Below are 24,334 nucleotides of genomic sequence, written 5' to 3'. Positions count from 1 at the left end.
GTCGAATGTGTTCTATCCGACACCCTTCGACAATCAATTTCCTTAGTGAAAAGAAGCTCAAATCAGACCGAATATTACATAATCCCTGGAATATCGACCAAACACCATTGGTCATCCCGTTTTCAAACCGCAAGCACCAAACTTCCCCGATACTCCTACTATCGACTTTCAATCGATGCATCTTGTTCGTTACCACAATCGCTCTAAATCGAGAAAAGTTTCTGAGAAAAAACCATCTCGCGCCGCATCATCAAACCCAAAAAATTTCACCCTGAAAACTCTCCAGATTCGAAAAATCATATCTCAAGATCCAACGGTCATATTATCCTCAAACTTGTACCACGTGTAGTTCAGTACGTCTTATATTCACAACCAACAAACCAAGTCAATCCAACAGTTAACGAACCCTCTACGAATTTTCTACTACAGAAGCTCCCGAAACTCCGAATTTGAAAGTTCAATCATTCTTTCGCACGGATCGCGAAGAACGAGAACTCAAATCCGACTTTCGGATCTCCCGAAAAATATCTCCACAACGAACCCATCGACCCGACCTTGACTCTGTAACCCTTCTCGGAAAAAACACCATCATGATGCAATCAGCGTCCCAATAACAACATAACTTCCAAGAACCGATAACCGCATCTTGTGTGATCAACTCTTCCAGATACATAGACATATCCATGAGTTCACTGCGACCAACTAAGTCATCTAGTCTCAATACATGTTGAAAGATAAATCTCTAGAACCGTCGTTTGAAAAAAAAACAAACCTAACCTGGCTGACAAGACATCGCGATCGCGATCAGAGGTCTCGCGGTCGCAAGTTGAATATCTCCAGCACCATCAATCTTTTTCTTGCTTCCAATTCGCCATCGCTCCCAAACTCGAAACCTTGAGCTTCGATACTATTTATTAGGATTTAGGACCCAAACAAGACAGATGATCTATACTAATCATGACACTCACGAATGACAAACGAGTAATTAAATCATAGAATGATAAAGATAAAAGCATAAAACGAAGCGGGATTTAACGTAGTTATATTCCAACTCCAAAACACGAAGAAGGGTTTACTCCGTGAGCGCAAACCAGAGATTTTCACTATATAATTTCGAACACACAATTACAACGAGTCGGGGTTACATTATATAGACAAAGCTAAATAAGGAAACAATCTAAACTGACTTGCTAGCCAAGCTAGGATCGCGACCGGGAAACTTCCCTCGCGACCGAGATTCTGGAACTTTCCTTTTCGCGTCTTGATCGTGTCGCCCAAGTCATCCGATTTCTTTCCTTGTTTAAAGTTTCCATATCTCAACAAATAGACGTTAGTTCCCCAACATTAGACTGCTTCACATGAGGTGCATACAAGGGTTGTTTAGTCTTTTTACGTATTTGAGTATATTGTATCTTAAACTGGCGAATGTCACAAATCTTGTAAGAAAATCAGTCTCATATTACGGAGTATATCTTAAAAACTATATATTTTATCTTATTTTGCGCAAATTTTTAAAATTCACACAACACTAAACGTGTGGACCACTTCAAACGAGAAATGGTGAAGAAACTACATATACAACAATATGTTGTAGGTTAATATGTTGCATGTCATCTTCGCCATTCTTCTATTGAGGTGTAGTATTGTGTGATTTTAAGAGGTTTACGTGAATAAAATAAAATATACAGTTTTAAAATATATATACACTGTAATATGAGCAGTGGCGAAACTTGAACCCCGATACAGATGGGGCGGATGTAAAAATTTAATAAATTTTTCATTGTCAGCTGGGGTAAACATTAAAAAAAAACCTTATTTTTTGGTAAATTTTTTTTTTTACTGTAAATTTTTATTTCCCGTAAAATTCAGGTAAGCCGGATACCCCCTTTGAGTTACTCTATGTTCCGCCACTGAATATGAGACTGATTCTGTTCTAAAATTTATTAGTGGGATCCGCCAGTTTAAGATACAAAATACTCCAATACCTAAAAAGACTAAATAACCCTTGTGTGCACCTCACGTGAAGCAGTTTAACATTGAGAAACTAACGTCTATGTTATTTTCATGGACCAACAATGCAACATTTTTTTTAAATATTATGTCATCCACATTAAAAACATATTTTAGGTATGTAGGATCGTGTAAACAGGATTAAACGATCGAATCTTCAATATCGAGTGCGGAATAACTCGATATTAGGTTTTACTATTAAAAACACCAATTAACCTTTGATCTTTGTATGTAATATGACTTTAGGATGATTAAAATCAACCCAAACGAATGCTAGACGATCAGGGATTCGGTTTAGACTCTTAGGAATGATTATGATACGTAACCCTAACAATGAACCCGAATTGGCCTCTATATACTTACAGCATGTGCAACCGTGCGGTTACCCAGTGTACCCGTACGGATACATATCTGCATCCGTGCGGTTGCATTCCAGCAGTGAAAGTTAAACATTAAAGCAAATTAACTTGGTCATAATGAACTCGGGGACTTATAATGCACCAACAAGATACATTCATGAAACTTTGAAAAAACATTAGTAACCAATAAGTTAATTTTTTCTTCTTTAAAAGACCCATGTCTCGAACTATGTATGGTTTGAGAACATGCTCAAATATAATGGTGTAGGTTCTAGCGAATAATAGGAAATTTCTTAACTCATGATATCCATAGTTCAAAGTTCATCATATATATAGCTATTTGTTTATGAACGATTGTTACACTGATCGATCACATCATTTAGGCATGCAAATCAAGATACAAAATAAGTACTGTATAATTCAGCTACGGAGTATTAGCTCTTGTATATAATTATACAAGATTTTGAGCCCGTGCGTTGCACGGCTACTCAAAATTCATTTTAAATAAGTCACTTATTTTAAATTTATGACGCTTGATCTACATTTTCAAATAATAATTGTAGTTGCGTTTAAAGGGGATATGTCGACCCGATAGCTTAAGTGTGGTTAATTTGAGTCTGTACTCTATTTCCAATAGGTCATAGCGGTTACTAATTGAAAGTTCAGATAAAATGGTAATGAGTTTGATTAGTTGACCAGATCAAAAGAGTCACAATTTACCCATTTTGTCATTGATTCATTGAAATATTTTAAACGTGTGTGTTTCAAATAACATGTTACATCATATTTGATTACCACAAATAACACCGAAGAATCAATAAGACTAAAATGAAATGGACAAAGAAGTGTTGAAACCAAGTTCATAATTTAGAGGTTAGAGAAGTACAGTTAGTCTAGCTCTCAGAATTAATTATAGCTTCCACCAAGTTCATACTTTAAAGGTTAGAGAAGGAACATACATATATTTTGTGATGCATATTTATAAACCACTCTCTCCACCAAGTTCATAATTTAAAGGTTAGAGAAGGAACATACATATATTTTGACGTTATATCTACACAAACAAATTATGTACTCCCTCCGTCTCAATTCTTTTCATTTTATTAACAATAAAAAAATTAACAAATATTTAATTAATGGTTGTCCTTAGAAACAAAACCGTCCATGTGTCACCATTTTCAATGTGCTCCGACGATCGCCGAAAGCTCTTAAAATGATGCATTTCTAGTATGTTAGTATGTTTCGTTGACAGAACGGGACTATAAAATACATATATATTTCATATTGCGTGTAGTTGTAACAACAAAAAATTGCCCGAGTTCTATCAGATTTAAAAAATCGGTTGAATCTAACTATGTAATGGTATAATTTTACTAATAGAGAGTAATACGTTACCATTCCCTCAAAATTAGTATTAAAAATTGTTCAGTAGTTTTTCTTATGATTTTATATGAACAAATGTGTGTATGAATATAATATAATAATAGGACATGTGTGTATGAACAAATGTCTGTAGTTGTTCTGATAATCGTAGTAGTATATATAGGAGTAGAGATCAAATAGGAATTAATTAAATTGTGTAAAATTGGGGTTAATGAATTTTTTAAATTAAAGGGTATATATGATAGTTTTAGTATTTAAATTGGGTATATATTATATTATATGATTTACTTGGGTAAATATGTGATTTTAAAGGTTAATAATAATAGTATATATGAGTATTAAAGTTTATCGTATTAATTATTTTGTACTTTCAAATATATATTTTTTCGACGAAAAAGGAAAATTTATTAAAAATAAAGGTACCTTCGTTAGACCAATGAAGGAAACCAAATACACTTACAAAGACATAGGGTTTTCAATACCCATGAAACAAACAATGACAATGGGTATCTTGACCCTTGAAACTTACAAAACAATTGCAAAAAAAAATGAAAGCCTAATGACTTAACAAATATGGATTGTAATCCCATACGTAAACGTGCTTGTATTCCAAGACAAAAGTAGTCAAAATTCTGAGTGCATAACAAGTCGAAAGGCATTTGCACCAGTGTAATCATTATCAGTTGCAGGGAACCAAATTAAATAAGCCTGGCTTCCTCTTGAACGATCAACATGTGTGATGTGCCAAAAGGCTTTGCAAAACTCATGACTGATTCTATCTAATTGGTATGATATAACCTCATGACTCATAACAAGTCGAAAGGCTTTACAAATAGTTGAGTAATAAAGGTTATAAACAATGAAGGTACGTTATTTTACACGAAACGAGAAGCGGGGAATCACAATCATATCTAAGGTGGTGGCATGCCTCATTACTTAAGAGTCGCTTAACATCTGAAAGGGACTTGAGAGACATAGATAGTTATATTGAAATTTCAACTTTTTACTCATGTATGCGTTATCAGCATAACTATTAGTCTATAACCTCTAAAAATTGTCTTAAAAAAAGTTAAAAAAATAAAAACAATGTCATTAACCGTGTCTCCATAAATTAAAATAATTTTACTCTTAGTTTTAAATTCAATTTAATTTAATGTAATTTTAGTATCTCATTTCTATAACAGATAAAAATAATAATATAAAAAAAAGGTAATAAGGTCCGACCGCCTGCCCCTCGGGATGGTATAAGGTTCGGATCCTGTAAATGTAATGCGGTTCAGGTTTCCTGCCCGAAAGCGCGTGCGTGCACGGCAACTCTCAGGTAATAATGCTCGGGGACACTGATGGAACATCGTCGGGGACATTTTGTGTGGTGTGGAGGACTTTGTTTTATAGTGTCTTCAAAGTAGAACACCATCAATATCGATATTGCTCTACTTGGTATGATAAGGTACAAACAAGTCTGTTATTGCGCTACAATCTAAAACTCCGAAAATATTGGTGTTTGTGAGATACGACTTGTTAAAAGTACTGTACACTACTTTCTGTGCAGCTAAAAAGAAAATCTTTAAAAGCCACTGCAAATGATTTAATTAAATCCAGAGAAAATCGAAGTGGTTAATTCGGTGTGTCTGGTTCGTGATGATAATGAAGTGGTTAATTTGGAAGCAACCACAAAGTAATAAACAAGTTCGCGCTTCGGGATGAAGATGACCTTGGAGATTCCGACAACAGTTCTGGGATCTTTGAAGTGGTTCGGACCATTGGTTTTTTGAAGGCCTTGAGAAGGAAGATTCGCTCCCCGATCATAAAGACTCGAAAAGGTAAAGGTAAAGCGGTTGTCGGGTAGTGTTTGAGCGGTTTTGATGATTTGTTATTTGTGGTTTTTTTTTTTTTTTGTTAGATTTCGTTTTTTGAATTGTTTCTTGTAGTTGATTGTATTTGGTGATAGTCTTTGTGATTCGGTTAAGGCTCAGACTTAGTTAACTTAAACTTTTGTTTAGTGATAGGATTCGTTATATGCTTCCGAACCTTGGAATGCGTTTAGTCTTATTGTATTTTTTGTTCTTCCTTTTCATCTTGGTAAAAAGTTTTTCTTCTATGTTATCGTTATTTTTGTTTAGGTGAAAAATTACCTAGTCCACCACGTGCACTACATTTTATCCAGTGATCAGCTTAACATTTTGAATTGTCCATCATTTTTTTAACCAATGAAATATAGCTTCAAAGAAAGATGATATTTGATCGGTGACAACTGACGAGTGCAATTAATGAACACTTCTTAATAATTGTGCATAATCAAAATTAATACTCGTACTTCAATTGAAATATTTAGAGTATATATATACAGTGGTGATTCATACCACATCACATTTATTGATATACACTGCATATTTTGCTTATATGCCAAACCACATAACCTACAAAAATTAGTAAGTACCAGTGTCAAATGATGTGACGATTTACAAGGTTGTCACATGGAAAGAATTATGGATTAAATGATAAATACGTTAAAGGATACATACAATAATTGAAACTTTGTCATGCAAAATAGTCAATAGACTAAGATGAGACTGAATACACTTTGTAAAATTCTGATCAGATCTAAAAAGACTTCAGCCAATTTATCAAACGTAAACAAAAACGTTTCAAATATTCATAAGTGCATCATGGTTAAAGATATTATTTCCATTATTCGCAATATGAGAGAGGTACTCCTATGTTAAAAGGAAAATAAATAGATTATTAGATGCGTTTGTGTATATTATATTTCCAAAATTGTGACAACATCTATAGAGGCTCTTCAACCCCTTTCAACATGGTTCACATGTCTACGTGTGTAATTTGCGTCACCAATTGGAGTATAAAGTCACTATAATTCGCGTCCTAACAATGACCATACACGTTAGTGTCCTTTTTTCATCTATAATTAAGAGGGGGAAAAAACAAAGAAAACTAACTAGCTAGGAATATATACGGTACTTCTATAAAAACCATAGGTTTCATAAACCTTTTACTCAGTACCGTCTTAGATATGATCTATAATTTTAAATAATGACCAGTAAATTCGGATCGAATGAATATCGAGTCTTTTTAAATTCAAGATACGTGGTGTTAAAATAAAATAAGTACAATACGTAAAACACTAATAAGGCTATCACCAACCTTTTTACTTTTCAATATTCAGATACATGGAAGAATAAGTATTTAGTTTATAGCTTGAAGGTTTAAGAAACATACGCGTTTATGGCTTGAAGTTTTAAAATAAATAATTGGGTTTATAGTGTAAAAGTTTATCAAAATTATATTTTTTATTAATCGTATACATTTAATTTTAAAAGCTTCAATCTTCTACTAAAACATTAGTAGTATACAAAAGAAAAGTCGGATCAAAGTTTCAATTCAAATAGATCCAATTAGGGATTATCACCAAAAAGCCCATTTTTTTGAACTTGTTTGCGTGAGAGCCCATAAAAAAAAAGTTTGACAATTTGCCCTCGCAAGGAGCAAAATGCCTCTTGCTCTCTTGCGCCTTGCGCCTTGCGTCCTTGCGACCTTAGTCACACTTGAGAGCAAGGAGCAAGGTGCCTCTTGCTCCCAGGTGGAAGCAAGGTGCATCTTGCTCCCTTGCTCCCAGGTGGAAGCAAGGACGCAAGGTGCCTCTTGCTCCCTTGCTTCCACCTGGGAGCAAGGTGCCTCTTGCTCCCTTGCTCCCGGGTGGAAGCAAGGACGCAAGGTGCACCTTGCGTCCTTGCTTCCAGAGGACGCAATGTGCATATTGCTCCCTTGCTTCCACCTGGGAGCAAGGGAGCAAGAGGCACCTTGCTCCCAGGTGGAAGCAAGGGAGCAAGAGGCACCTTGCGTCCTTGCTTCCACCTGGGAGCAAGGGAGCAAGAGGCACCTTGCTCCTTGCTCTCAAGTGTGACTAAGAACGCAAGGCGCAAGGGAGCAAGAGGCATCTTGCTCCTTGCGAGGGCAAATTGTCAAACTTTTTATTTTATGGGCTCTCACGCAAACTAGTTAAAAAAAATGGGCTTTTTAGTGATAATCCCATCCAATTAATTGATTTGCTTAAACAAACTAGAACCAATAAGGAACGCATAAACTTTAATCGCCTATTTGTAGTACTTTGTCTTAAAAGTCAAAAGTTTTCCATCTATATAACTAAGCATGCCCTACGGCAGATTACACCGCTTCTGATAATGAAGCTCGACTACTGACTTAAGTATATGCATATTTATCAAGGACCTCAATTGTAACGCCCAACATATGATAGTGTATCGAGTCAACTCTGTTTGAAAAGGTAGTTGCAGCCTATATCCTCAACAAGACCCCGCAAACAAAGATGCTTTTCTAATCCTAGCTTTGTTAGTTATGAGTTAAACCATCAAACTGCGCCCACTTCACATTTAGTACCGTAGGACCACAGTAAAACAGACAGAATACTAGATGCGCGTTGTGACACTTATGTCTTAGGCCGTCTAACTCAACAGCCACATACATTATTATCCATCAATCACATAACCATCTCAAGATAGTCTAATGGTTGCGATTTTAAACCCAGCAAGTAAAACTTACCATGTGATATTAACATTGTGGTCTAACCTCTAACTACCACCGATGTGTTATAAACCCAGCAACAAAACCCAACACCCAATAAAATTAAAAACAAAACATTACTTTAAAAATTACAACGTGCGATGCGACTATTTGCATCAATTCATATAGGAAAACAACGGTTGGGTTGCGTTCAAACTAAAATACAAACACCCTCAAACAGGGTCAACCTATCTCAATTGCTTAGAAAGTAAAAGCCAAATTAGACGTAAAAATCTACGATACAAGCCTAAAAAAATTAATAACCAAAATTACGTATATGCGCATGAACAAATTTGAACTTTTTCACTTTGTCTTTAATCTTGGATGAAAAATGTTCCATCCATTTAGGTGGCGGTTGATGTGTGATACAACTCATGATTCATGACGCCTGCAAAGTTCCCACTCATTAGCACATTGAGAAAGACATGCACATAAGTAAAGATAGCAACGGGCAAAAATGTCAGTTAGGGTAACAGGGCAAAATGAACACCACGTTAACACAACTTTTGTCCCTTTCTGTTTTATGGTTTTTGGTAGTTAACACAATGAAAATGACAACAAAGGCTAAATAATCAATATATTAGTAGTAAATACAAGTAGAGCATCATAGCCAGCTTGTTATTATGATAAATATGCTCTGGGCAACTTTCATACCATTTCTATTCATATTACCCGTTTCCTGTTTTAGCTATAAACTTAATGATTTTGCCCACTCAAATAAACCCAAATCGACCCACTCATAAGTTAAAGGATCAAAAATGACACCTCTAGAACTATGAATGGAACTTTAATGAGACACGGAATTCTGACCTGGGCATTTCCAGCTTTATATTTCTGGAGCTCCTCCTGTGCGTATAACAGCCTACATACAGAAGATAGAATGCTATTAAAATCCATGTTAAGTAGCACCTACAAAAAGGTGTATATGAAAGGGTGGTCTACCTCCGATGTAAATCGGTTATCTCATTAAGTAATTCCTTTTCCCTATCATCGGTTGCCTCTAGCTGGTATCAAATATAGCAAACATATTGGTATGTTATTAGTATTAACTATAACTATTGTAACAGATGCAATACAGTAGTCATTTAAGAGTAAAATGTGGGTACGAACCAACACCAAACCATTTATACCGTTAATAAAATCGGTTAACCAACCCACTTGAAGCTTTTTTTTTTACCAATATGAGAATTTAGCCATTTATTTATGATACCAGATACATACCTTTGATTTTTCTAGTCTAGTGATGTTGGTTGCTGTGCACTCTACATCTATGCTGCTGTTGGCTGAAGTAGGAATAACAGTTATTTTTGACAAAACAAATTACAAAAATTAAGATAAACATAAATATATTCCAACCTGTAGTGTCAGTAGATGAAACTTGCTTCTTGGAACTTGAAATGCCATTCTGTAACATGAAACTCGTAAACACTTTTTTGCATAATAATTAGTGATTTACAGCATATACATATTTAACTGACGTATACCCTTTGATGATTACTTGTCTGCTGAACTGAGGGTGGGTAATGGGTAGTTTGATTCTGTGGCATGGATGTAGCATCACCTTGAGACAAATGAAGAGCAATAGGATGTTCCATCATTACCTACAAATAGCATAGCACACATGAAACAACTATCACACATACATCAAGGCAGTATTTCAACTTAGATCTACTTGCATGAAGGTCTTTCAGATTAACCAAAACAGGACATATCATATTGCACTATTCTTGAACAACTGAAGAAGCAAAAGTACCATTCTAAAAAACGGACCCTCCACGCGCCGCCACTCTCAGCCGCCGGAGTTCCACGCGCCGGCGCGTGACGACACGTGCCACCTTTGTTCGCCGCTATTTTTTTTCCGGTACACTCGTTTTTTAATTCCGATTATACCCCTGGTGAGTATTACTGCATTCTGTCAATTTGATTTTTGAGTTCAACTTGGATTCTTGGACTGTTTTCAAAAGTACTGCTATTTGTTTTTCCCCTGCTACTGTCATTGCTTGTGTTGGTTACTGTTTTTATTAATTATGGGTGATGAGAAGAAAGTAGATGGTAATTTAAGTGAGATTATTCCAATTGCCGCCCGATTGACGGATAATAAACTTAATGGTTCTAATTTCTTTGAGTGGAGTAAGACCATTCGTGTGTATCTTAGGAGTATGGGAAAAGCTTCTCATCTCACTTCCGAACCTCCTAAGGATGATACACGTGATCTTTGGTTACAAAATGATGCCAGACTATTTCTTCAGATTATGAACTCCATTGAATCTTCGGTTGCTTCTTTGGTTAACCATTGTGAGTATGTAAAAGATCTTATGGATTATTTGGATTTTCTATATTCCGGGCAAAAGAATATCTCTAGAATCTTTAATGTGTGCAAAGCCTTTCATCGCGGTGAACAACAAGACCGGTCTCTAACTACATATGTTATGGAGTTCAAGAAAATTTATGAAGAGTTTAACTCCTTGCTTCCCCTTAGTGCTGATGTTAAAACTATGCAGAGTCAGCGTGAACAAATAGCTGTCATGAGCTTCCTGACTGGTTTGCGACCAGAGCATGATGCTATTAAATCACAATTTTTGAACGAGTCTACAATTCCTTCTCTTCAAGAAACATTTGCCTGTGTTCTTCGTCATGAGAGTGTTAGTACACCCCAAATTTCTTCTGATCACAACACCGCTCTTGTTAGTCGTGGAGGGTTAAGCAGGAGGAGGGAGGACTCGTGGAGGTTATCGAGGAAGTTACCGAGGAAGAGGTGGTCATATTGATAGGGCTAATGAAGTTTGTGTCCCTAATTCTGATGTTGAGTGCTATTATTGTCATGAACCTGGGCACACTAAACGTACTTGCAAGAAACTACTAGCTCAAAATCTGAAGAATTCCTCTGCACACGTTGCTTCCTCCTCTACATTCACTATCTCAGCTGATGAGTATGCTGAATATGCTCGATTGAAAGAATCTGTGAAACCTGATGCGGCTGCAACTGCTGCCTTTGCCGAAACAGGTAACTCTAGCACTTGTCTCTTATCATCGGCCTCCAAGTGGGTCATTGATTCCGGTGCCTCGGATCATATGACAGGTAATCATCACCTTTTCTCTAACTTCAATACCCAATCATCGTATGTCACGATTGCAAATGGCACCACCTCCCCAGTCCTTGGTTCTGGCACAATCAAACTTACCCCATCTATATCGTTATCTTCTGTTTTAAGCCTACCTAACTTTTCATTTAATTTGCTCTCTGTTAGTAAGATCACTCGTGATCTGAATTGTGTTGCTTTAATGTTTCCCGATTTTTGTATCTTTCAGGATCTATCGACGAAGCAGATTATTGGTAGAGGACGGGTTTCTGATGAACTATACATACTTGAAACCACAACAAATTCACCACGTTCGTTAGTATGCTCGAAGTCATCATCTCCTCTCGTTATGCATTGTCGGTTAGGTCATCCGTCTCTACAGAGTTTGAAGAAACTATGTTCCGAGTTTTCTAGTTTGTCATCTTTATATTGTAAGTCTTGTCAACTTGCTAAACATCAGCGGGTCCATTTAAGTCCTAGAGTCAATAAGCGGGCTACGTCCCCATTTGAGTTAGTTCATTCTGATGTTTGGGGTCCGTGTCCTGTTACTTCGAAGAATGGTTTTAAATATTTTGTTACTTTTATTGATGACTATTCTCGTGTTACATGGCTTTATTTAATGAAAAGTCGTTCTGAAGTATTTACTCATTTTTGCTCCTTTGTTGCTGAAGTAAAAACACAATTTCAGGCTTCCGTTCAAATTTTGCGAAGCGATAACGCAAAAGAGTTTCTCTCAGAGTCATTTACATCTTATATGCTTCAGCATGGTATCCTTCATGAGTCATCTTGTGTTGATACACCCGCACAAAATGGGGTTGCGGAACGGAAGAACAGACACCTTCTTGAGGTGGCTCGAGCACTTTTATTTCAAATGAATGTTCCAAAACCATTTTGGGCCGATGCCGTGTCAACTGCATGCTTTCTTATTAATCGTATGCCGTCTACCGTTCTTAATGGTGACATCCCATACGCCGTTTTGTTTCCTACAAAACGTCTATTCCCGATTGAGCCTAAGATTTTTGGTTGCACTTGTTTTGTCCGTGATACTCAGCCTCGCCTAACCAAATTAGATCCAAAATCTATTAAATGTGTCTTTCTTGGATACTCTCGTCTTCAGAAAGGATATAGATGTTTTTCTCCTACTCTTCAGCGTTATGTTGTTTCTCGAGATGTCACATTTCAGGAAGATTTCCCTTTCTATCCCGTGTCTACTTCTCGCAATCATGAGGAGAATGATGACTTGTTAGCGTATATTGTTGATGTACCCACTCCAGATCCTACACCCACTCCAGATCCTACACCCACTCCAGATCTTACACCCACTCCAGATCCTACACCCAATCCAGATCCTACACCCACTCCAGATCTTACACCACCAGAACAGCCTGATCACTTTCAGTATGTATACAGTCGACGTCCCCATCCTATATCGGAGCCCGTTTCTGTACCACAATCAGCATCGGTAGATCCTCCCGGTGAAGTACCAAGTAATGCTTCCAGTGAGATTCATGACAACCAATCTTCAGACTCTGATTTCGATATACCCATTGCTCTTCGAAAAGGTAAACGCACATGTACTTATCCTATTGCTTCCTTTGTCTCTTATGATAAATTGTCTGTAGCGTCTCGCTCTTTTGTTGCTACCCTTGACTCTATCTCCATTCCAAAAACTATTGGTGAAGCTTTGGCCCATTCTGGATGGCGTGCCGCTATGATTGAGGAGATGAATGCTCTTGATCATAATGGCACTTGGGCATTAGTTGACTTACCTGTTTCCAAAAAGGCAATCGGTTGTAAGTGGGTCTTCGCTGTTAAGGTTAATCCTGATGGTTCTGTGGCACGCTTGAAAGCTCGGTTAGTTGCTAAGGGTTATGCTCAAACATATGGGGTAGATTACTCTGAGACATTTTCTCCTGTTGCTAAACTCATATCTATCAGATTATTTGTTTCTTTAGCTGCTACGTATTAGTGGACACTTCATCAACTTGATGTAAAGAATGCCTTTTTACATGGAGATTTGCACGAAGAAGTATATATGGAGCAACCACCTGGGTTTGTTGCTCAGGAGGAGTCTGGTAAAGTATGCAGGTTACGAAAAGCAATATATGGTTTGAAGCAATCCCCTCGTGCTTGGTTTGGGAAGTTCAATACTGTGGTAAGGGACTTTGGCTTAAAAAGAAGTGCATATGATCACTCGGTATTCTTCGCTTCATCAAACTCTGGGTGCATTTTACTTGTTGTTTATGTCGATGATATTGTAATTACCGGGAGTGATAAAGAAGGAATTAACAGATTGAAAACATTTTTAAGTACCCAATTTCAAACAAAGGATCTTGGTCCCTTAAAATATTTTCTTGGTATTGAAGTCTCTCGAAACAAAAGAGGCATTTTCCTATCCCAGAGAAAGTATTGTCTAGATGTACTCACTGATTCTGGTTTGATTGACGCAAAAACTTGTGAAGCACCAATGATACCAAATATAAAGTTGAAGGCGGATGACGGAGAACTTCTTATCAACCCTGAAAAGTATAGAAGAATTGTCGGCAAGTTGAATTATCTTACCCTCACTCGTCCTGATATTGCCTTTCCCGTGAGTGTTGTTAGTCAGTTCTTATCATCTCCAAGAACCTCACATTGGGATGTTGTCACTCATATTTTGAAGTACTTGAAAGGTACTCCTGGTCGTGGCATCTTATACCAGAATCATGGTCATCACACAATTGAGGGTTTTTCTGATGCTGATTATAATGGTGATCCCACAACTAAAAGGTCTACAACAGGTTACTGTGTCTTCGTTGGAGGAAATCTTGTATCTTGGAAAAGCAAGAAACAGAATGTGGTATCTCATTCTAGTGCGGAATCCGAATATCGAGCCATGGCACAGACAACTTGTGAACTTATATGGGTTCGTAATCTTCTTGGCGAGATTGGCTTTGCTCAGTCCGAACCAATGAACTTGTGGTGTGATAATAAAGCAGCCATTCATATTGCAAGCAACCCTGTCTTTCATGAAAGAACCAAGCATATAGAAGCTGACTGTCATTTCACTCGAGAAAAATTAGAAGAAGGGATTATCAAAATACCCCATGTCAAAAGTAAAGAACAGTTAGCCGATATATTCACCAAAGCATTACCCGGAAATTGTATCTGTCAGTTTTGTGGCAAGCTGGGCATGATCAATATCTATGCTCCAGCTTGAGGGGGAGTGTTAGAATAAAGTTGATAGTTGGTTGGTTACAGCTGTGCATTTAATATTTAATATATGGTTTATACCATAATCTTCTAAGGTTATTGTAATGTATCTATATATACCGGTACTTGTATGCTCCTGTGAATATACAGAAATATAAACACACACTTCAACTTTAGGTATGTTTCTTTCTCTGAATGTTCTCTAATTACACATACCAACTGGGCCCACATTTGTAGAAGGCAAAACATTTTGAGTCTACAATACTATTTGCTTCTGCTTTCAAGCTTCAATGGTAGAGTCTTTCATGGTCACTTTAGAGGTAGTAAAACGAGTGGGTTGGGTAACGGTGAAAGATATCTGTGATATCCGTTAGGATCGGCCAGGTACCCAGCGCGCGCGCGCACACACACATATATATACATATATATATCATGGGAAACTCTTCTAGCGCTCTGATAGGCTAAAAAAGAACACAGGTTGATAACCAACACCCCTTGGGCTTTGGGGTTTTAAGAACATGTATTTCCAAATCAGAGAATGCAAACCAACAACCGGTCTACTTGTTTAGCTAAAAATGTTAAAGTTCGATATAACAAGCAAGCATCTAGTTATTGTTTCTGTTACTTATTTGAATTTACTAATAACAAAAAACATATAATAATATGCTAAGGGCATATAAACACAAATTAGTCTATTAAAAGAAAGTTTTGCAACATTATAACTACAAAATAGCAAGAAGATTCATAAGTAGGGTATGCTCATACCCGCATGCTCGGACTCTTTAGTAGTGCAGGAGATGAAGTTCCCTGGAAAAAAATAGGGCCTGGTAGTAACAATCTACAATGTACATGATAACGGGAAAAAAAAAAAAAAAGAGAAAAATAATTACCTTGTCGGGTTCAGCAGTCTCAGAGGTAACTTTGAAACGCCCTTTTTGTTTAATTATATTGGACCTTGCTTTCTCATCTTGTTCATCACTAGTTACTGTTACACCAATATTATTAACAGAACAACTACGCTTCGTTTTTGATACAGCAAAAAAATAATATGAAGTTGTGAAAGATCAAACTAATAGCTTACATGTTGTTTTGGTAGCTTTAGGCATGGACTCAGACGTGACCCCATCTGTTATCTGAAGTGACTGAGATCCATTGGAGCTAGGGACAACAGGAACCTGGCCTTTTAACTTGCAGCTGAAATAAATTTATAAAAGAACATGACAATGGTGAAGTAAACTACATATTCATCGGTACCTCCAAAATAAACCATAATGATTGTTTACTGAGGATCTAGTCCTATATAGATGTCTACCATTTTGGAGCTAGTAAGTAGCATGTAAAAAATCAACTAAGTCACAAGTAATTTCCTACAGTATGGAACAGTATAAGCTTCTGATAAATCATATTTGAGTCTTCATTTTTAGGACTGTTCTGAATCTTGACCTTAAAATTTCCTTTAGTTGATTCAGATAGAGAACATACGGCGGAGAATTCAAAAGTTGACGGAGAATGCATAAAATCCATATATCCAATGAAGACACGCAATCAAACTATATAGAATAAGCAGAGGAGGCCTTTTCACCTTATTTATAAATGGGTCGCTTTGGGTTACCATTTTGTCTTTAGCGAGTCAATTGGGCTACGGTATCAAGTTTAACAGAAGTAAAACGGGTCGAGCAAGCAGAAAGTAATTCAAATACACGGGAATCTCCTAACTGCATTGTGAAATCAAGTAAATATTTTTGAAACAGTAGGAGATCCTTTCGGAAGCAGTGTCTTCACCTTTGGGCTGAGGAAGACTTTCTTTGCCCGAGAGAATGAAGGAATGATTTGTCTACATCTGGTGGGTTTGTTTTTGTTGTAATAATTTTTAAAACAATACAGTTTCTATAATCAAACTTTGCACATTAATAATTTTTAAAAACCTCAATGAAGCGATAAATAAGTCTGTGGTTTGCACGACCCAACCTAACCAGTTTTGAGCTGATGTTAAAATCTACCCATTTTGACCTGGACTCACTTTGTCTGTTACCAGCCCTCCCATTTAGGCATTCTTACGCAAGAACAGCTTACTCCAAATTTGTAAAGAATACTGTATATGTTTGTGTGTGTGTGTAATTAAAGAACATAAACAACTACATATATCATCTATGCGAGAGATGTCATACTCATCCACTGTAATGCCTCTAGGTGAAGATTCCCCACTGTGAGGATGAGATGCAACACCATTAGTGGATACTGTACTGATATCCAAGTTGTGTTCATCAAAATCACTCTTGTTGCAATCTTCAGCATTTGAAATAGAACTCCGCGGACTCGGGTGTCCATTTGTGGAACTGTCACATTTGCCTCTGAACGTTTATATATAACAAAATGAAAGCCATACACATAATGAAAGTGTGAAAAATGTATGATAGTAGATGTAAAATTCCAAGATGATCCAATAGTAGATGTCACTAAAAGAGCAACAGTATGTAGAAGAATTATAAAACTGTATTGTGGGAAATGGTGTAGAAAAACAGACGTTAGCATACCCAGAGGATGACGCAGAAGAGTTGACAGCTGAAGTAGATTCCACCTGAAAATATGTTGAACTATTATTTTAGGGGAAAAAAAAAACATAATACAAGAGTATATCCACAATGTAATAAATATTGACATACATCTCTAGTTCTTGAAGCCTCGGCCACATATGACAACGGATGCACAAGCTCTTTTTCACCAGTACCAGTCCCATTAATGTCAGATGTAGTCTCTTCATCGTGGACCTATTCACGTAAAAATTAGATTATTAATACAATAAATAATTACTATGGTTATTAGTTTGGTTTATTTACATTATTATGGTGTCGTCATTAATATGCACAGAGCTTATCGTTGATATTTATCTATGTAAGAACCTATTAGCAAGAGAAAACAAGAAATCAATTATCATACCAATGAAGCCTTTTCTTTCAGATCTTCAAGGTCGAAGTTCCAGCCGCTAATACCTCTTTTATATTCATTCTAGAGACAAGTTGCAGAAAATTGAAATTACTAACCAGTAACTGACAAACACGCGAGCGCGCACACACACACAAATCACAGTCCAGTCACCACATGAGTAGGGAAAGATGAAAGTGAATATTTGCAAATACAACTAATTTGAAACTCAACTCAGCAAACCTCAACCAACAATTAATTCATAACATTAAGAAAGAGCTTTACCAACTATAATCCAATTGTAAACAAAATATGTGAATAAATGGGTGGGCCAGGAAAGTTAAGTAAGGTTGAAACAGGTACACTTATAGTATTGATCAAAATGGGCAAACATTTATATGGACTTTTTTAAATTTTTTAAATAAATAATCAACACATGAAATATGGTTAAAAAATTCATATAATCAAAGTAAAAGTCTAAATTTTTAATTGTCAAAAATAAGAACATATCAATCGACCACTTCATTTATAAGTGGATTAAGATCTGCCAGATCTAGTAGAAACATAAGTTAAGACCTACAGTTATACATTGCCTGTATATGATTCAAAATGTTCCATATTTTTTATATACCATACCTGAGACATTTCCTCCTTCTGTCCATCTGGTATTTTCTTTTGCACAAGCATTTCTTCTTCCTTTTTCTATAATTCCAAAATACAAATAACATGACATGGTAAACAGAGTAAATATAACATATATGTTTTGACAAAGGCAGAGTGATCGCACATAAAAATAATACCTTCAATGCCTGGATCCGGTCACCAAGAGTTGGCAGCCCTTCTAATAGCTTACGTGCTATAAACTCATTAGATTTTGCTTGTTTGAAAAAAGAATGCTTCAGAAGCCGTTTGGCAGAAGGACGTTTTAAAGGATCTTTAACCAAGCAACTCGCAATCATCTGCTTAAAAGACTTTAAACGGAGAAGACACCACACAAAACATTAGGCAATGTGATCAAACAGTGAAATAGAAATAATAATAAACTGATGATTTTACCTTTGAGAACTTCTTGTCCCTCTCATAATCAAGACCTGGAGGTGCATTTTGCAACGTCATGAGCAAAACCTGTAATTTTAAAAGTATTTTAAGTTGTGAAGACCTGAATTTTTTATATACCAGACTTGCCAGCTGATATGTGGCACATAAAAGAAGACATGAACATGTAAGATAGATGCACCTTCATTGGAGGATATTTTGAGAAAGGAGCATGCCCGTGAGCAAGCTCCAAAGCTGTTATGCCGAAAGACCAGATATCAGCCCTGTAAAGATTACCAAGCATATTCATTATTTTCCACTTTTTCTATTTATCTTACTCGGCAATATAGATATTTAAAAAATAAGAAGAATACCGACTTAAAGTCATAGCCATGCAATTGTTCCATGACCTCAGGTGCCATCCTGGGAGAATGTAAACAACAGAAACAATAAATTCAGATAAAGTCTATTATTATTATTTGGAACTGTAAGCCATTTTGACAAAAGAGAGTCACTTCAGAAGTTATGCAAGTGTAGAAAAGAATACCAGCATGGTGTCCCAACAAATGTATTACGCATGCGCTGTCTATCGCCGGAATCGAATAGACAAGCAGAAACACCGAGATCTCCCAGCTTGATGTCACCGCTCTCACAGATGAGAACGTTACCAGCCTATTAAAACATAAAATGAATAGTACCCGAAACTCAATTTTAAGATGTGTCCACAAACAAGTAGAAACGGTGTCACAATAAAAGCGCACATAACATAGCGATGTACCCAATAAACCAAAAACACTTGCAACTCTTGTATTATTTTCTACTAACAAGTAACATGAACCATTGTTTAATAACTGTCAAAAACCACGATTGCGGTTTGATGCATTGGCCTTACACATGAATCTAAAATAACGTGTAAATATGATAATTACTTCTACAAGCCATCATAATCTAAAATAATGCCAGCTATATATGATAATTACGTCTGAAACAACGATTAGAGATAAATTGTGCTGATAAGTACCAAGGATAGAGAATTTGAGTGTTCTCAACATGCTAATCACAATACAGATTTTAGAGAACATAAACAGCACACAACTTGGATAATCGCCCGGATTAGGCATCTCCATTGGGATAATGAACATGCCTTATACATATTTATTGTTCCCCTTACATTATACAAGGAGACAACTAGATGTAGCCAGATAAAACACTTGTGGCAGATACTTATTGTTAATATGATATATCTCACTCATCATAGTCTATTTCAAAATAAACAGTAAAAAAGTAGCAACAAGATAGCAACATTGTCTCGTCCTTGGTAAATGCAATAATGTAAATGCAAAAGCAGCTGAAATCAATGCTTAAGGTACGAGAAAACGTACACAATAATAGCGTGTGGTATAAATTTCGAGACTTTGAGATTTAAATGAGAATAAAGTTTACCTTAACATCTCGATGAATGAGGCCATGATGGTGAAGATACTCCAGTGCTTTTAATACCTCACGCAGTATAGTTGCAATAACAACTTCCTCAAAACCCTCAGGATGAGCAGACTTCAGTATATGAAGGCAAGAGCCACCAGGCATAAATGGCATGACAACCCATAGGTTATGGTCGTTCACAAAGGAACAATGTGATTTAAGAACATTTGGATGATCAACCAAGATCATCGTCTGAGCTTCACGTGATATATTGTTCTGATAACATATTAAAAAATGAGCAATAAAACAGAAATAGTAAGAAGTTCATCAATCAAACATAAATAGGTACTCCAACTCCATAAATCAATTTGTTATGATTCAAGTTCAAAAAAAGTGTGCATCCTCAAAGTGATGTTAGAGTTACTAACATCACCATATTTCATGCAGTCAACTTCCATTTAGAGTTCTCAATAATCTTTGTTCATTTATCATAAAGGAAGATAGATAACTAAGAAAATCTTTCAATCCTTAATGCGAAAATAACACTACCAAAGTTCAAATACAGTGATATCTCAGAATACAATTCTAAGTCAGTTATTGGTGGCTGAGCTGGAAACAACAAAGTCATATCCTAATCTCCCAAATGATGTGCAGTTCAATTTAACTTATTGCAATTATCAGTCTGTAAAGGAAAACAGGGTAGCAACTCGCAAAACCGTTTAGTAAAAGATAAATTCTACGATCCTATAAGCTAAAAATGAAATTTCAAACACAGTATATAAAATATATATATAAGCAAATAAAGCAATCAGTTCAGCTAATCAAAGTGAGTTTACATATGCTATACAAAAAAGAATTATTATTATTATTATTATTATTATTATTATTATTATTATTATTATTATTATTATTATTATTATTATTATTTTATTTTATCCTATATACTAAAAACACGCGCCGGAATTCGTCGTTTCAGTTGTTTCGGATTGTCGTTTTGAGCTTGCGCTCACACTACAAACAAACAGTCCCTCTCAACTGTGGCTATATTTACACAACGGCCCCTCAAGTTTACACTTTTCCAGGGGTAAAAAGTGTAAATATATAATTTTATTAAAATAAAAGAAACTAACTCCACCCGAATTTATAACGGGCCCTATCTTCTCGCTCGGTGCGAGTTAAATTTTTCCGAGACCACCGTTCAACTCGAAAAAATCTTACGAACCCAACGGGACTAACTATACGCGAAACGTACACTTCTCAAAAAACGCTAAACACCTCTGGCTATCTTCAATACATATACATACACTTATGATAAACAACCCAAACTACCTACATCATATCGATGGTTATGTTTACATTTTTTACACAATCTTCGTGACGTTAAAAATGCATATGCCATTAGGTATACTAGGTACTAACTACGTGTATCCAAAAACACCCGTAACAAAGCGTTTTTATTTCCGTAAATACATAATGCTACGTTAACCATGATTATGTAACCCGAAAGGCACCGCGGCATCGCGCGGGCCACTTTTCTAGTTATATAAACAAACAAACGAATCAATACTGTTCTATCAAGTTCAACCACAGTTTTAAACTCATTGCGCTAAATATATGGACAAATCATCAAATTCAAATCAAATCAGTGCATATCATCATCATAACATGCAAAAAGAAGACAATATATGAATTAGTTAAACAATCAACAGGTAACCATCATCCAAATTAGAATATATGAACAATTCAAATTATTCCAGATCATCAAAGTAGAGTTACATATCATTATCATTATCATACAAAATAATAATACTAATATACTAATACTAATATAAACTAAACAAACAACATATGAGTGTTCTGTAAAGCATAACCAAGGTTCTACACTTTCTATAAACAAATCATCAAAGATATAATAAAATCAGTCTAAATAGTCAATATACAGTATAGTATAGTGTGAATATATCACATGTGTATATATCATGCAGGAACATTAAAAGTGTCAGAAAAACAAAAATTACCAGATCACTATTGGCACGTTCAAAATCGAGAATTTTGATCGCAACGATCTCGTTATTCGGAATACACATAGCTCGAAAAACGGAAGCACTAACACCTTGTCCTACCTCCTCATACAGCACATAGTTTTCAGCACCAACTGGATACTTTTTCTTCTCCATTTGTGAATGTTATTTCAAATAATAATAAAAATAATAATAATATTTTATAATGTTTATTATTTGTTTAAACAGAATTGAAGTCTATTGAACATCGAACAATACGCAGATGCAGCTTTCAGGTGATCTTCGAATCCGTATTCTACAATAATTTCTCTTCAGAGAAAAACAAAACACCGCATAAATATCATTAATTAATTAAATAAATATATAGTCAGAACAACTTATAATTATAATAATAAAAAACAATTAAACAATATACTCAAAAATAAAACGTAAATAAGAATTGAGATATTAAAGTTACGTAATAGAACGGAAAAGCTCACAGGAATTGACTTTAGGTCCATTTGATTTGATTAATAACTGCGAAATCAAGCGATCAGAGTTGTGATGTATATATTTTATTAAATTTATATATATGTTTATATTTGTGTACCTGTAATGGTATGAGTGAAATTGAAGAAATGTGTTGTAACAGAGATGAAGACGGTGACGGTGACGGTGACGGTGAGGGTGACGGTGACGTTGATAAAAAGAAGGGGGCTATTGTAACGGCGCACGAGCAGGTAACGAGAGGATGCTTTATATCTTTCGGAAAGCAAAAGCAAATGTGTTAATGATATTAGCTAGTATTACGCCACGTGTTATTTTTATGAGTGACGACTACGACTATTTGTGTTGGACTGGGATTTGAATTTGTTTCGGGGATGATTGTGGGGCCCCTCAAGTTTTTTATTTTTGCAACATATTGAGACCATCTTTATTTTTTGCGTAAAACATTTTTCTTTCTTTCACACTTTAACATTTTTATTTTTATTTTTTATTAACATTAAAAAAATTTACTTTTTATATTTAGTCCTTAAAAAAGTTAATTTTATGCAAGTTCTCAACCAAAGTTACCCCTATTATTTTTGGATAATTTCGCTTAATTTATACTTTAAAATAAGTTATCTTTTTACTGGCCATAAATAAAAAAGTACTTATAAAAATGTCTAGATTGTTGTGATAAAGTAAATATGGATGACAGTTACTCCTAATTATAAGTCAAATAATGCACAGTAAATCATGTATGTAAATATCCCATCAAATGTAATCATGTAACTTGCTTGAATGATATATATATTTCATATATACTCTCTCTCTCTTTATATCTTCTAATAATTATCAATAGTCCACAGTCAAAAATCACGTCACTAAATGTAGTTATAAGCCTACTGAATTATAACACGTCACTAAAGGTAGTTATAAGCCTACTGAATTATAACACGTCACTAAAGGTAGTTATAAGCCTACTGAATTATAACACGTTATCAGCACGAAGTGCTCCGTATAATTAAGGTAAAAAAAAATTCTTTAACGATATCTTCTATTATTTATTAGTAAGGTAAATATTATTATCATCATAACTAACATTTATATTTATGTTATTTAAGTTATATATGGTCGGTTATACCGCCTGAATTATATTTTCGTAATCTAACTTTTATTAACTTCACTAACATTTATATTTTTTATATATGGTCGGTTATACCGCCTGAATTATATTTATGTAATCTAACTCTTATTAACTTCACTAACATTTATATTCATGTTATCTAACATTTATATGCAATTAATCATTATTTATTTCATGCATACCAATGTTTATTCTTAAATTTATTATTTATGCATAATATGTTTATTCTCTTAATCTTCGTATTTATACTAAACGTATTTATACTAAATGTATTTTATAGTAATCATATTTATACTAATAAAATTCTTTTATTAAAATTATTATTAATATAACGAGTACATAACAGTCGTTAACGTCAATTAACGACGTTACAACGGTCATGTATATATAACAGTTGTTAACGTCAACTGACGACGTTACAACGACTATATTTTTCAAATATAAAATAAACATCTCCGTTTTTCACATTTTCACAAATCAATCTTCATTTTCTCAGATTACCACTCTCAAAAAGTTTTTGTAAAGGTGATTCACACAAGGGTGATTTTTCCTATTGTATTGGTCATATTAACTATCATCATTGTTGCTAATATACCACCGGGTGAACCTATATTCTATCCTGCCCTTGTGGTTTTATTATTTGTAATCATACCATTATTTTGTTGTTTGCTACTTATGAATTTAAAATGATTCTAATTTCAT

The 24,334-nt window shown here is 35.3% G+C and overlaps 2 protein-coding genes across 5 annotated transcripts; one reads left to right on the top strand and one right to left on the bottom strand.

The window, feature by feature from the left end:
• Positions 1 to 8,424: 8,424 nt before the first annotated feature.
• On the bottom strand, positions 8,425 to 22,679 carry LOC139904534 (serine/threonine-protein kinase BLUS1-like). Of its 4 annotated transcripts, none has more exons than XM_071886448.1 (23): positions 22,613 to 22,679; positions 22,503 to 22,539; positions 22,021 to 22,332; positions 20,024 to 20,278; positions 19,128 to 19,252; positions 18,959 to 19,003; positions 18,783 to 18,864; positions 18,602 to 18,670; positions 18,346 to 18,516; positions 18,182 to 18,247; positions 17,561 to 17,629; positions 17,287 to 17,391; positions 17,158 to 17,201; positions 16,792 to 16,959; positions 15,705 to 15,817; positions 15,514 to 15,608; positions 15,389 to 15,430; positions 9,836 to 9,952; positions 9,708 to 9,756; positions 9,573 to 9,634; positions 9,294 to 9,355; positions 9,162 to 9,213; positions 8,425 to 8,739 (listed from the first exon to the last, which is right to left on the bottom strand). In XM_071886448.1, exons 3-23 carry the CDS (start codon positions 22,177 to 22,179, stop codon positions 8,731 to 8,733), a joined length of 1,959 nt encoding a protein of 652 aa, XP_071742549.1. In that variant the 5' UTR covers positions 22,180 to 22,332; positions 22,503 to 22,539; positions 22,613 to 22,679; the 3' UTR covers positions 8,425 to 8,730. The 4 variants fall into 4 exon arrangements, with proteins under 4 accessions (XP_071742549.1, XP_071742546.1, XP_071742547.1 ...); XM_071886445.1 differs by having other exon boundaries at positions 8,426 to 8,739; positions 16,792 to 16,974; positions 22,613 to 22,677; XM_071886446.1 differs by lacking the exon at positions 22,613 to 22,679 and having other exon boundaries at positions 8,426 to 8,739; positions 16,792 to 16,974; positions 22,481 to 22,539.
• On the top strand, positions 13,467 to 14,630 carry LOC139904639 (uncharacterized mitochondrial protein AtMg00810-like). Its single transcript, XM_071886572.1, has one exon. The coding sequence runs from the start codon at positions 13,467 to 13,469 to the stop codon at positions 14,628 to 14,630; it is 1,164 nt and encodes a 387-aa protein (XP_071742673.1).
• Positions 22,680 to 24,334: the final 1,655 nt, after the last annotated feature.

This window comes from Rutidosis leptorrhynchoides, chromosome 4, assembly GCF_046630445.1.
Source record: "Rutidosis leptorrhynchoides isolate AG116_Rl617_1_P2 chromosome 4, CSIRO_AGI_Rlap_v1, whole genome shotgun sequence".
Classification (NCBI taxonomy): Eukaryota; Viridiplantae; Streptophyta; class Magnoliopsida; order Asterales; family Asteraceae; genus Rutidosis; species Rutidosis leptorrhynchoides.
Note: the sequence above shows the minus strand (reverse complement) of the source record. Positions and strands in the feature narration are given on the sequence as shown.

Coding starts and splice junctions, on each gene's coding strand:
- LOC139904639 (XM_071886572.1), top strand. CDS start 13,467: ATGGAGCAACCACCTGGGTTTGTTGCTCAGGAGGAGTCTGGTAAAGTA.
- LOC139904534 (XM_071886445.1), bottom strand. CDS start 22,179: ATGGAGAAGAAAAAGTATCCAGTTGGTGCTGAAAACTATGTGCTGTAT. Junction 15,609..15,704: donor TAAAGCTACCAAAACAACAT/GTAAGCTATTAG, acceptor TTGGTGTAACAG/TAACTAGTGATGAACAAGAT. Junction 9,356..9,572: donor CTAGACTAGAAAAATCAAAG/GTATGTATCTGG, acceptor ATTTGATACCAG/CTAGAGGCAACCGATGATAG.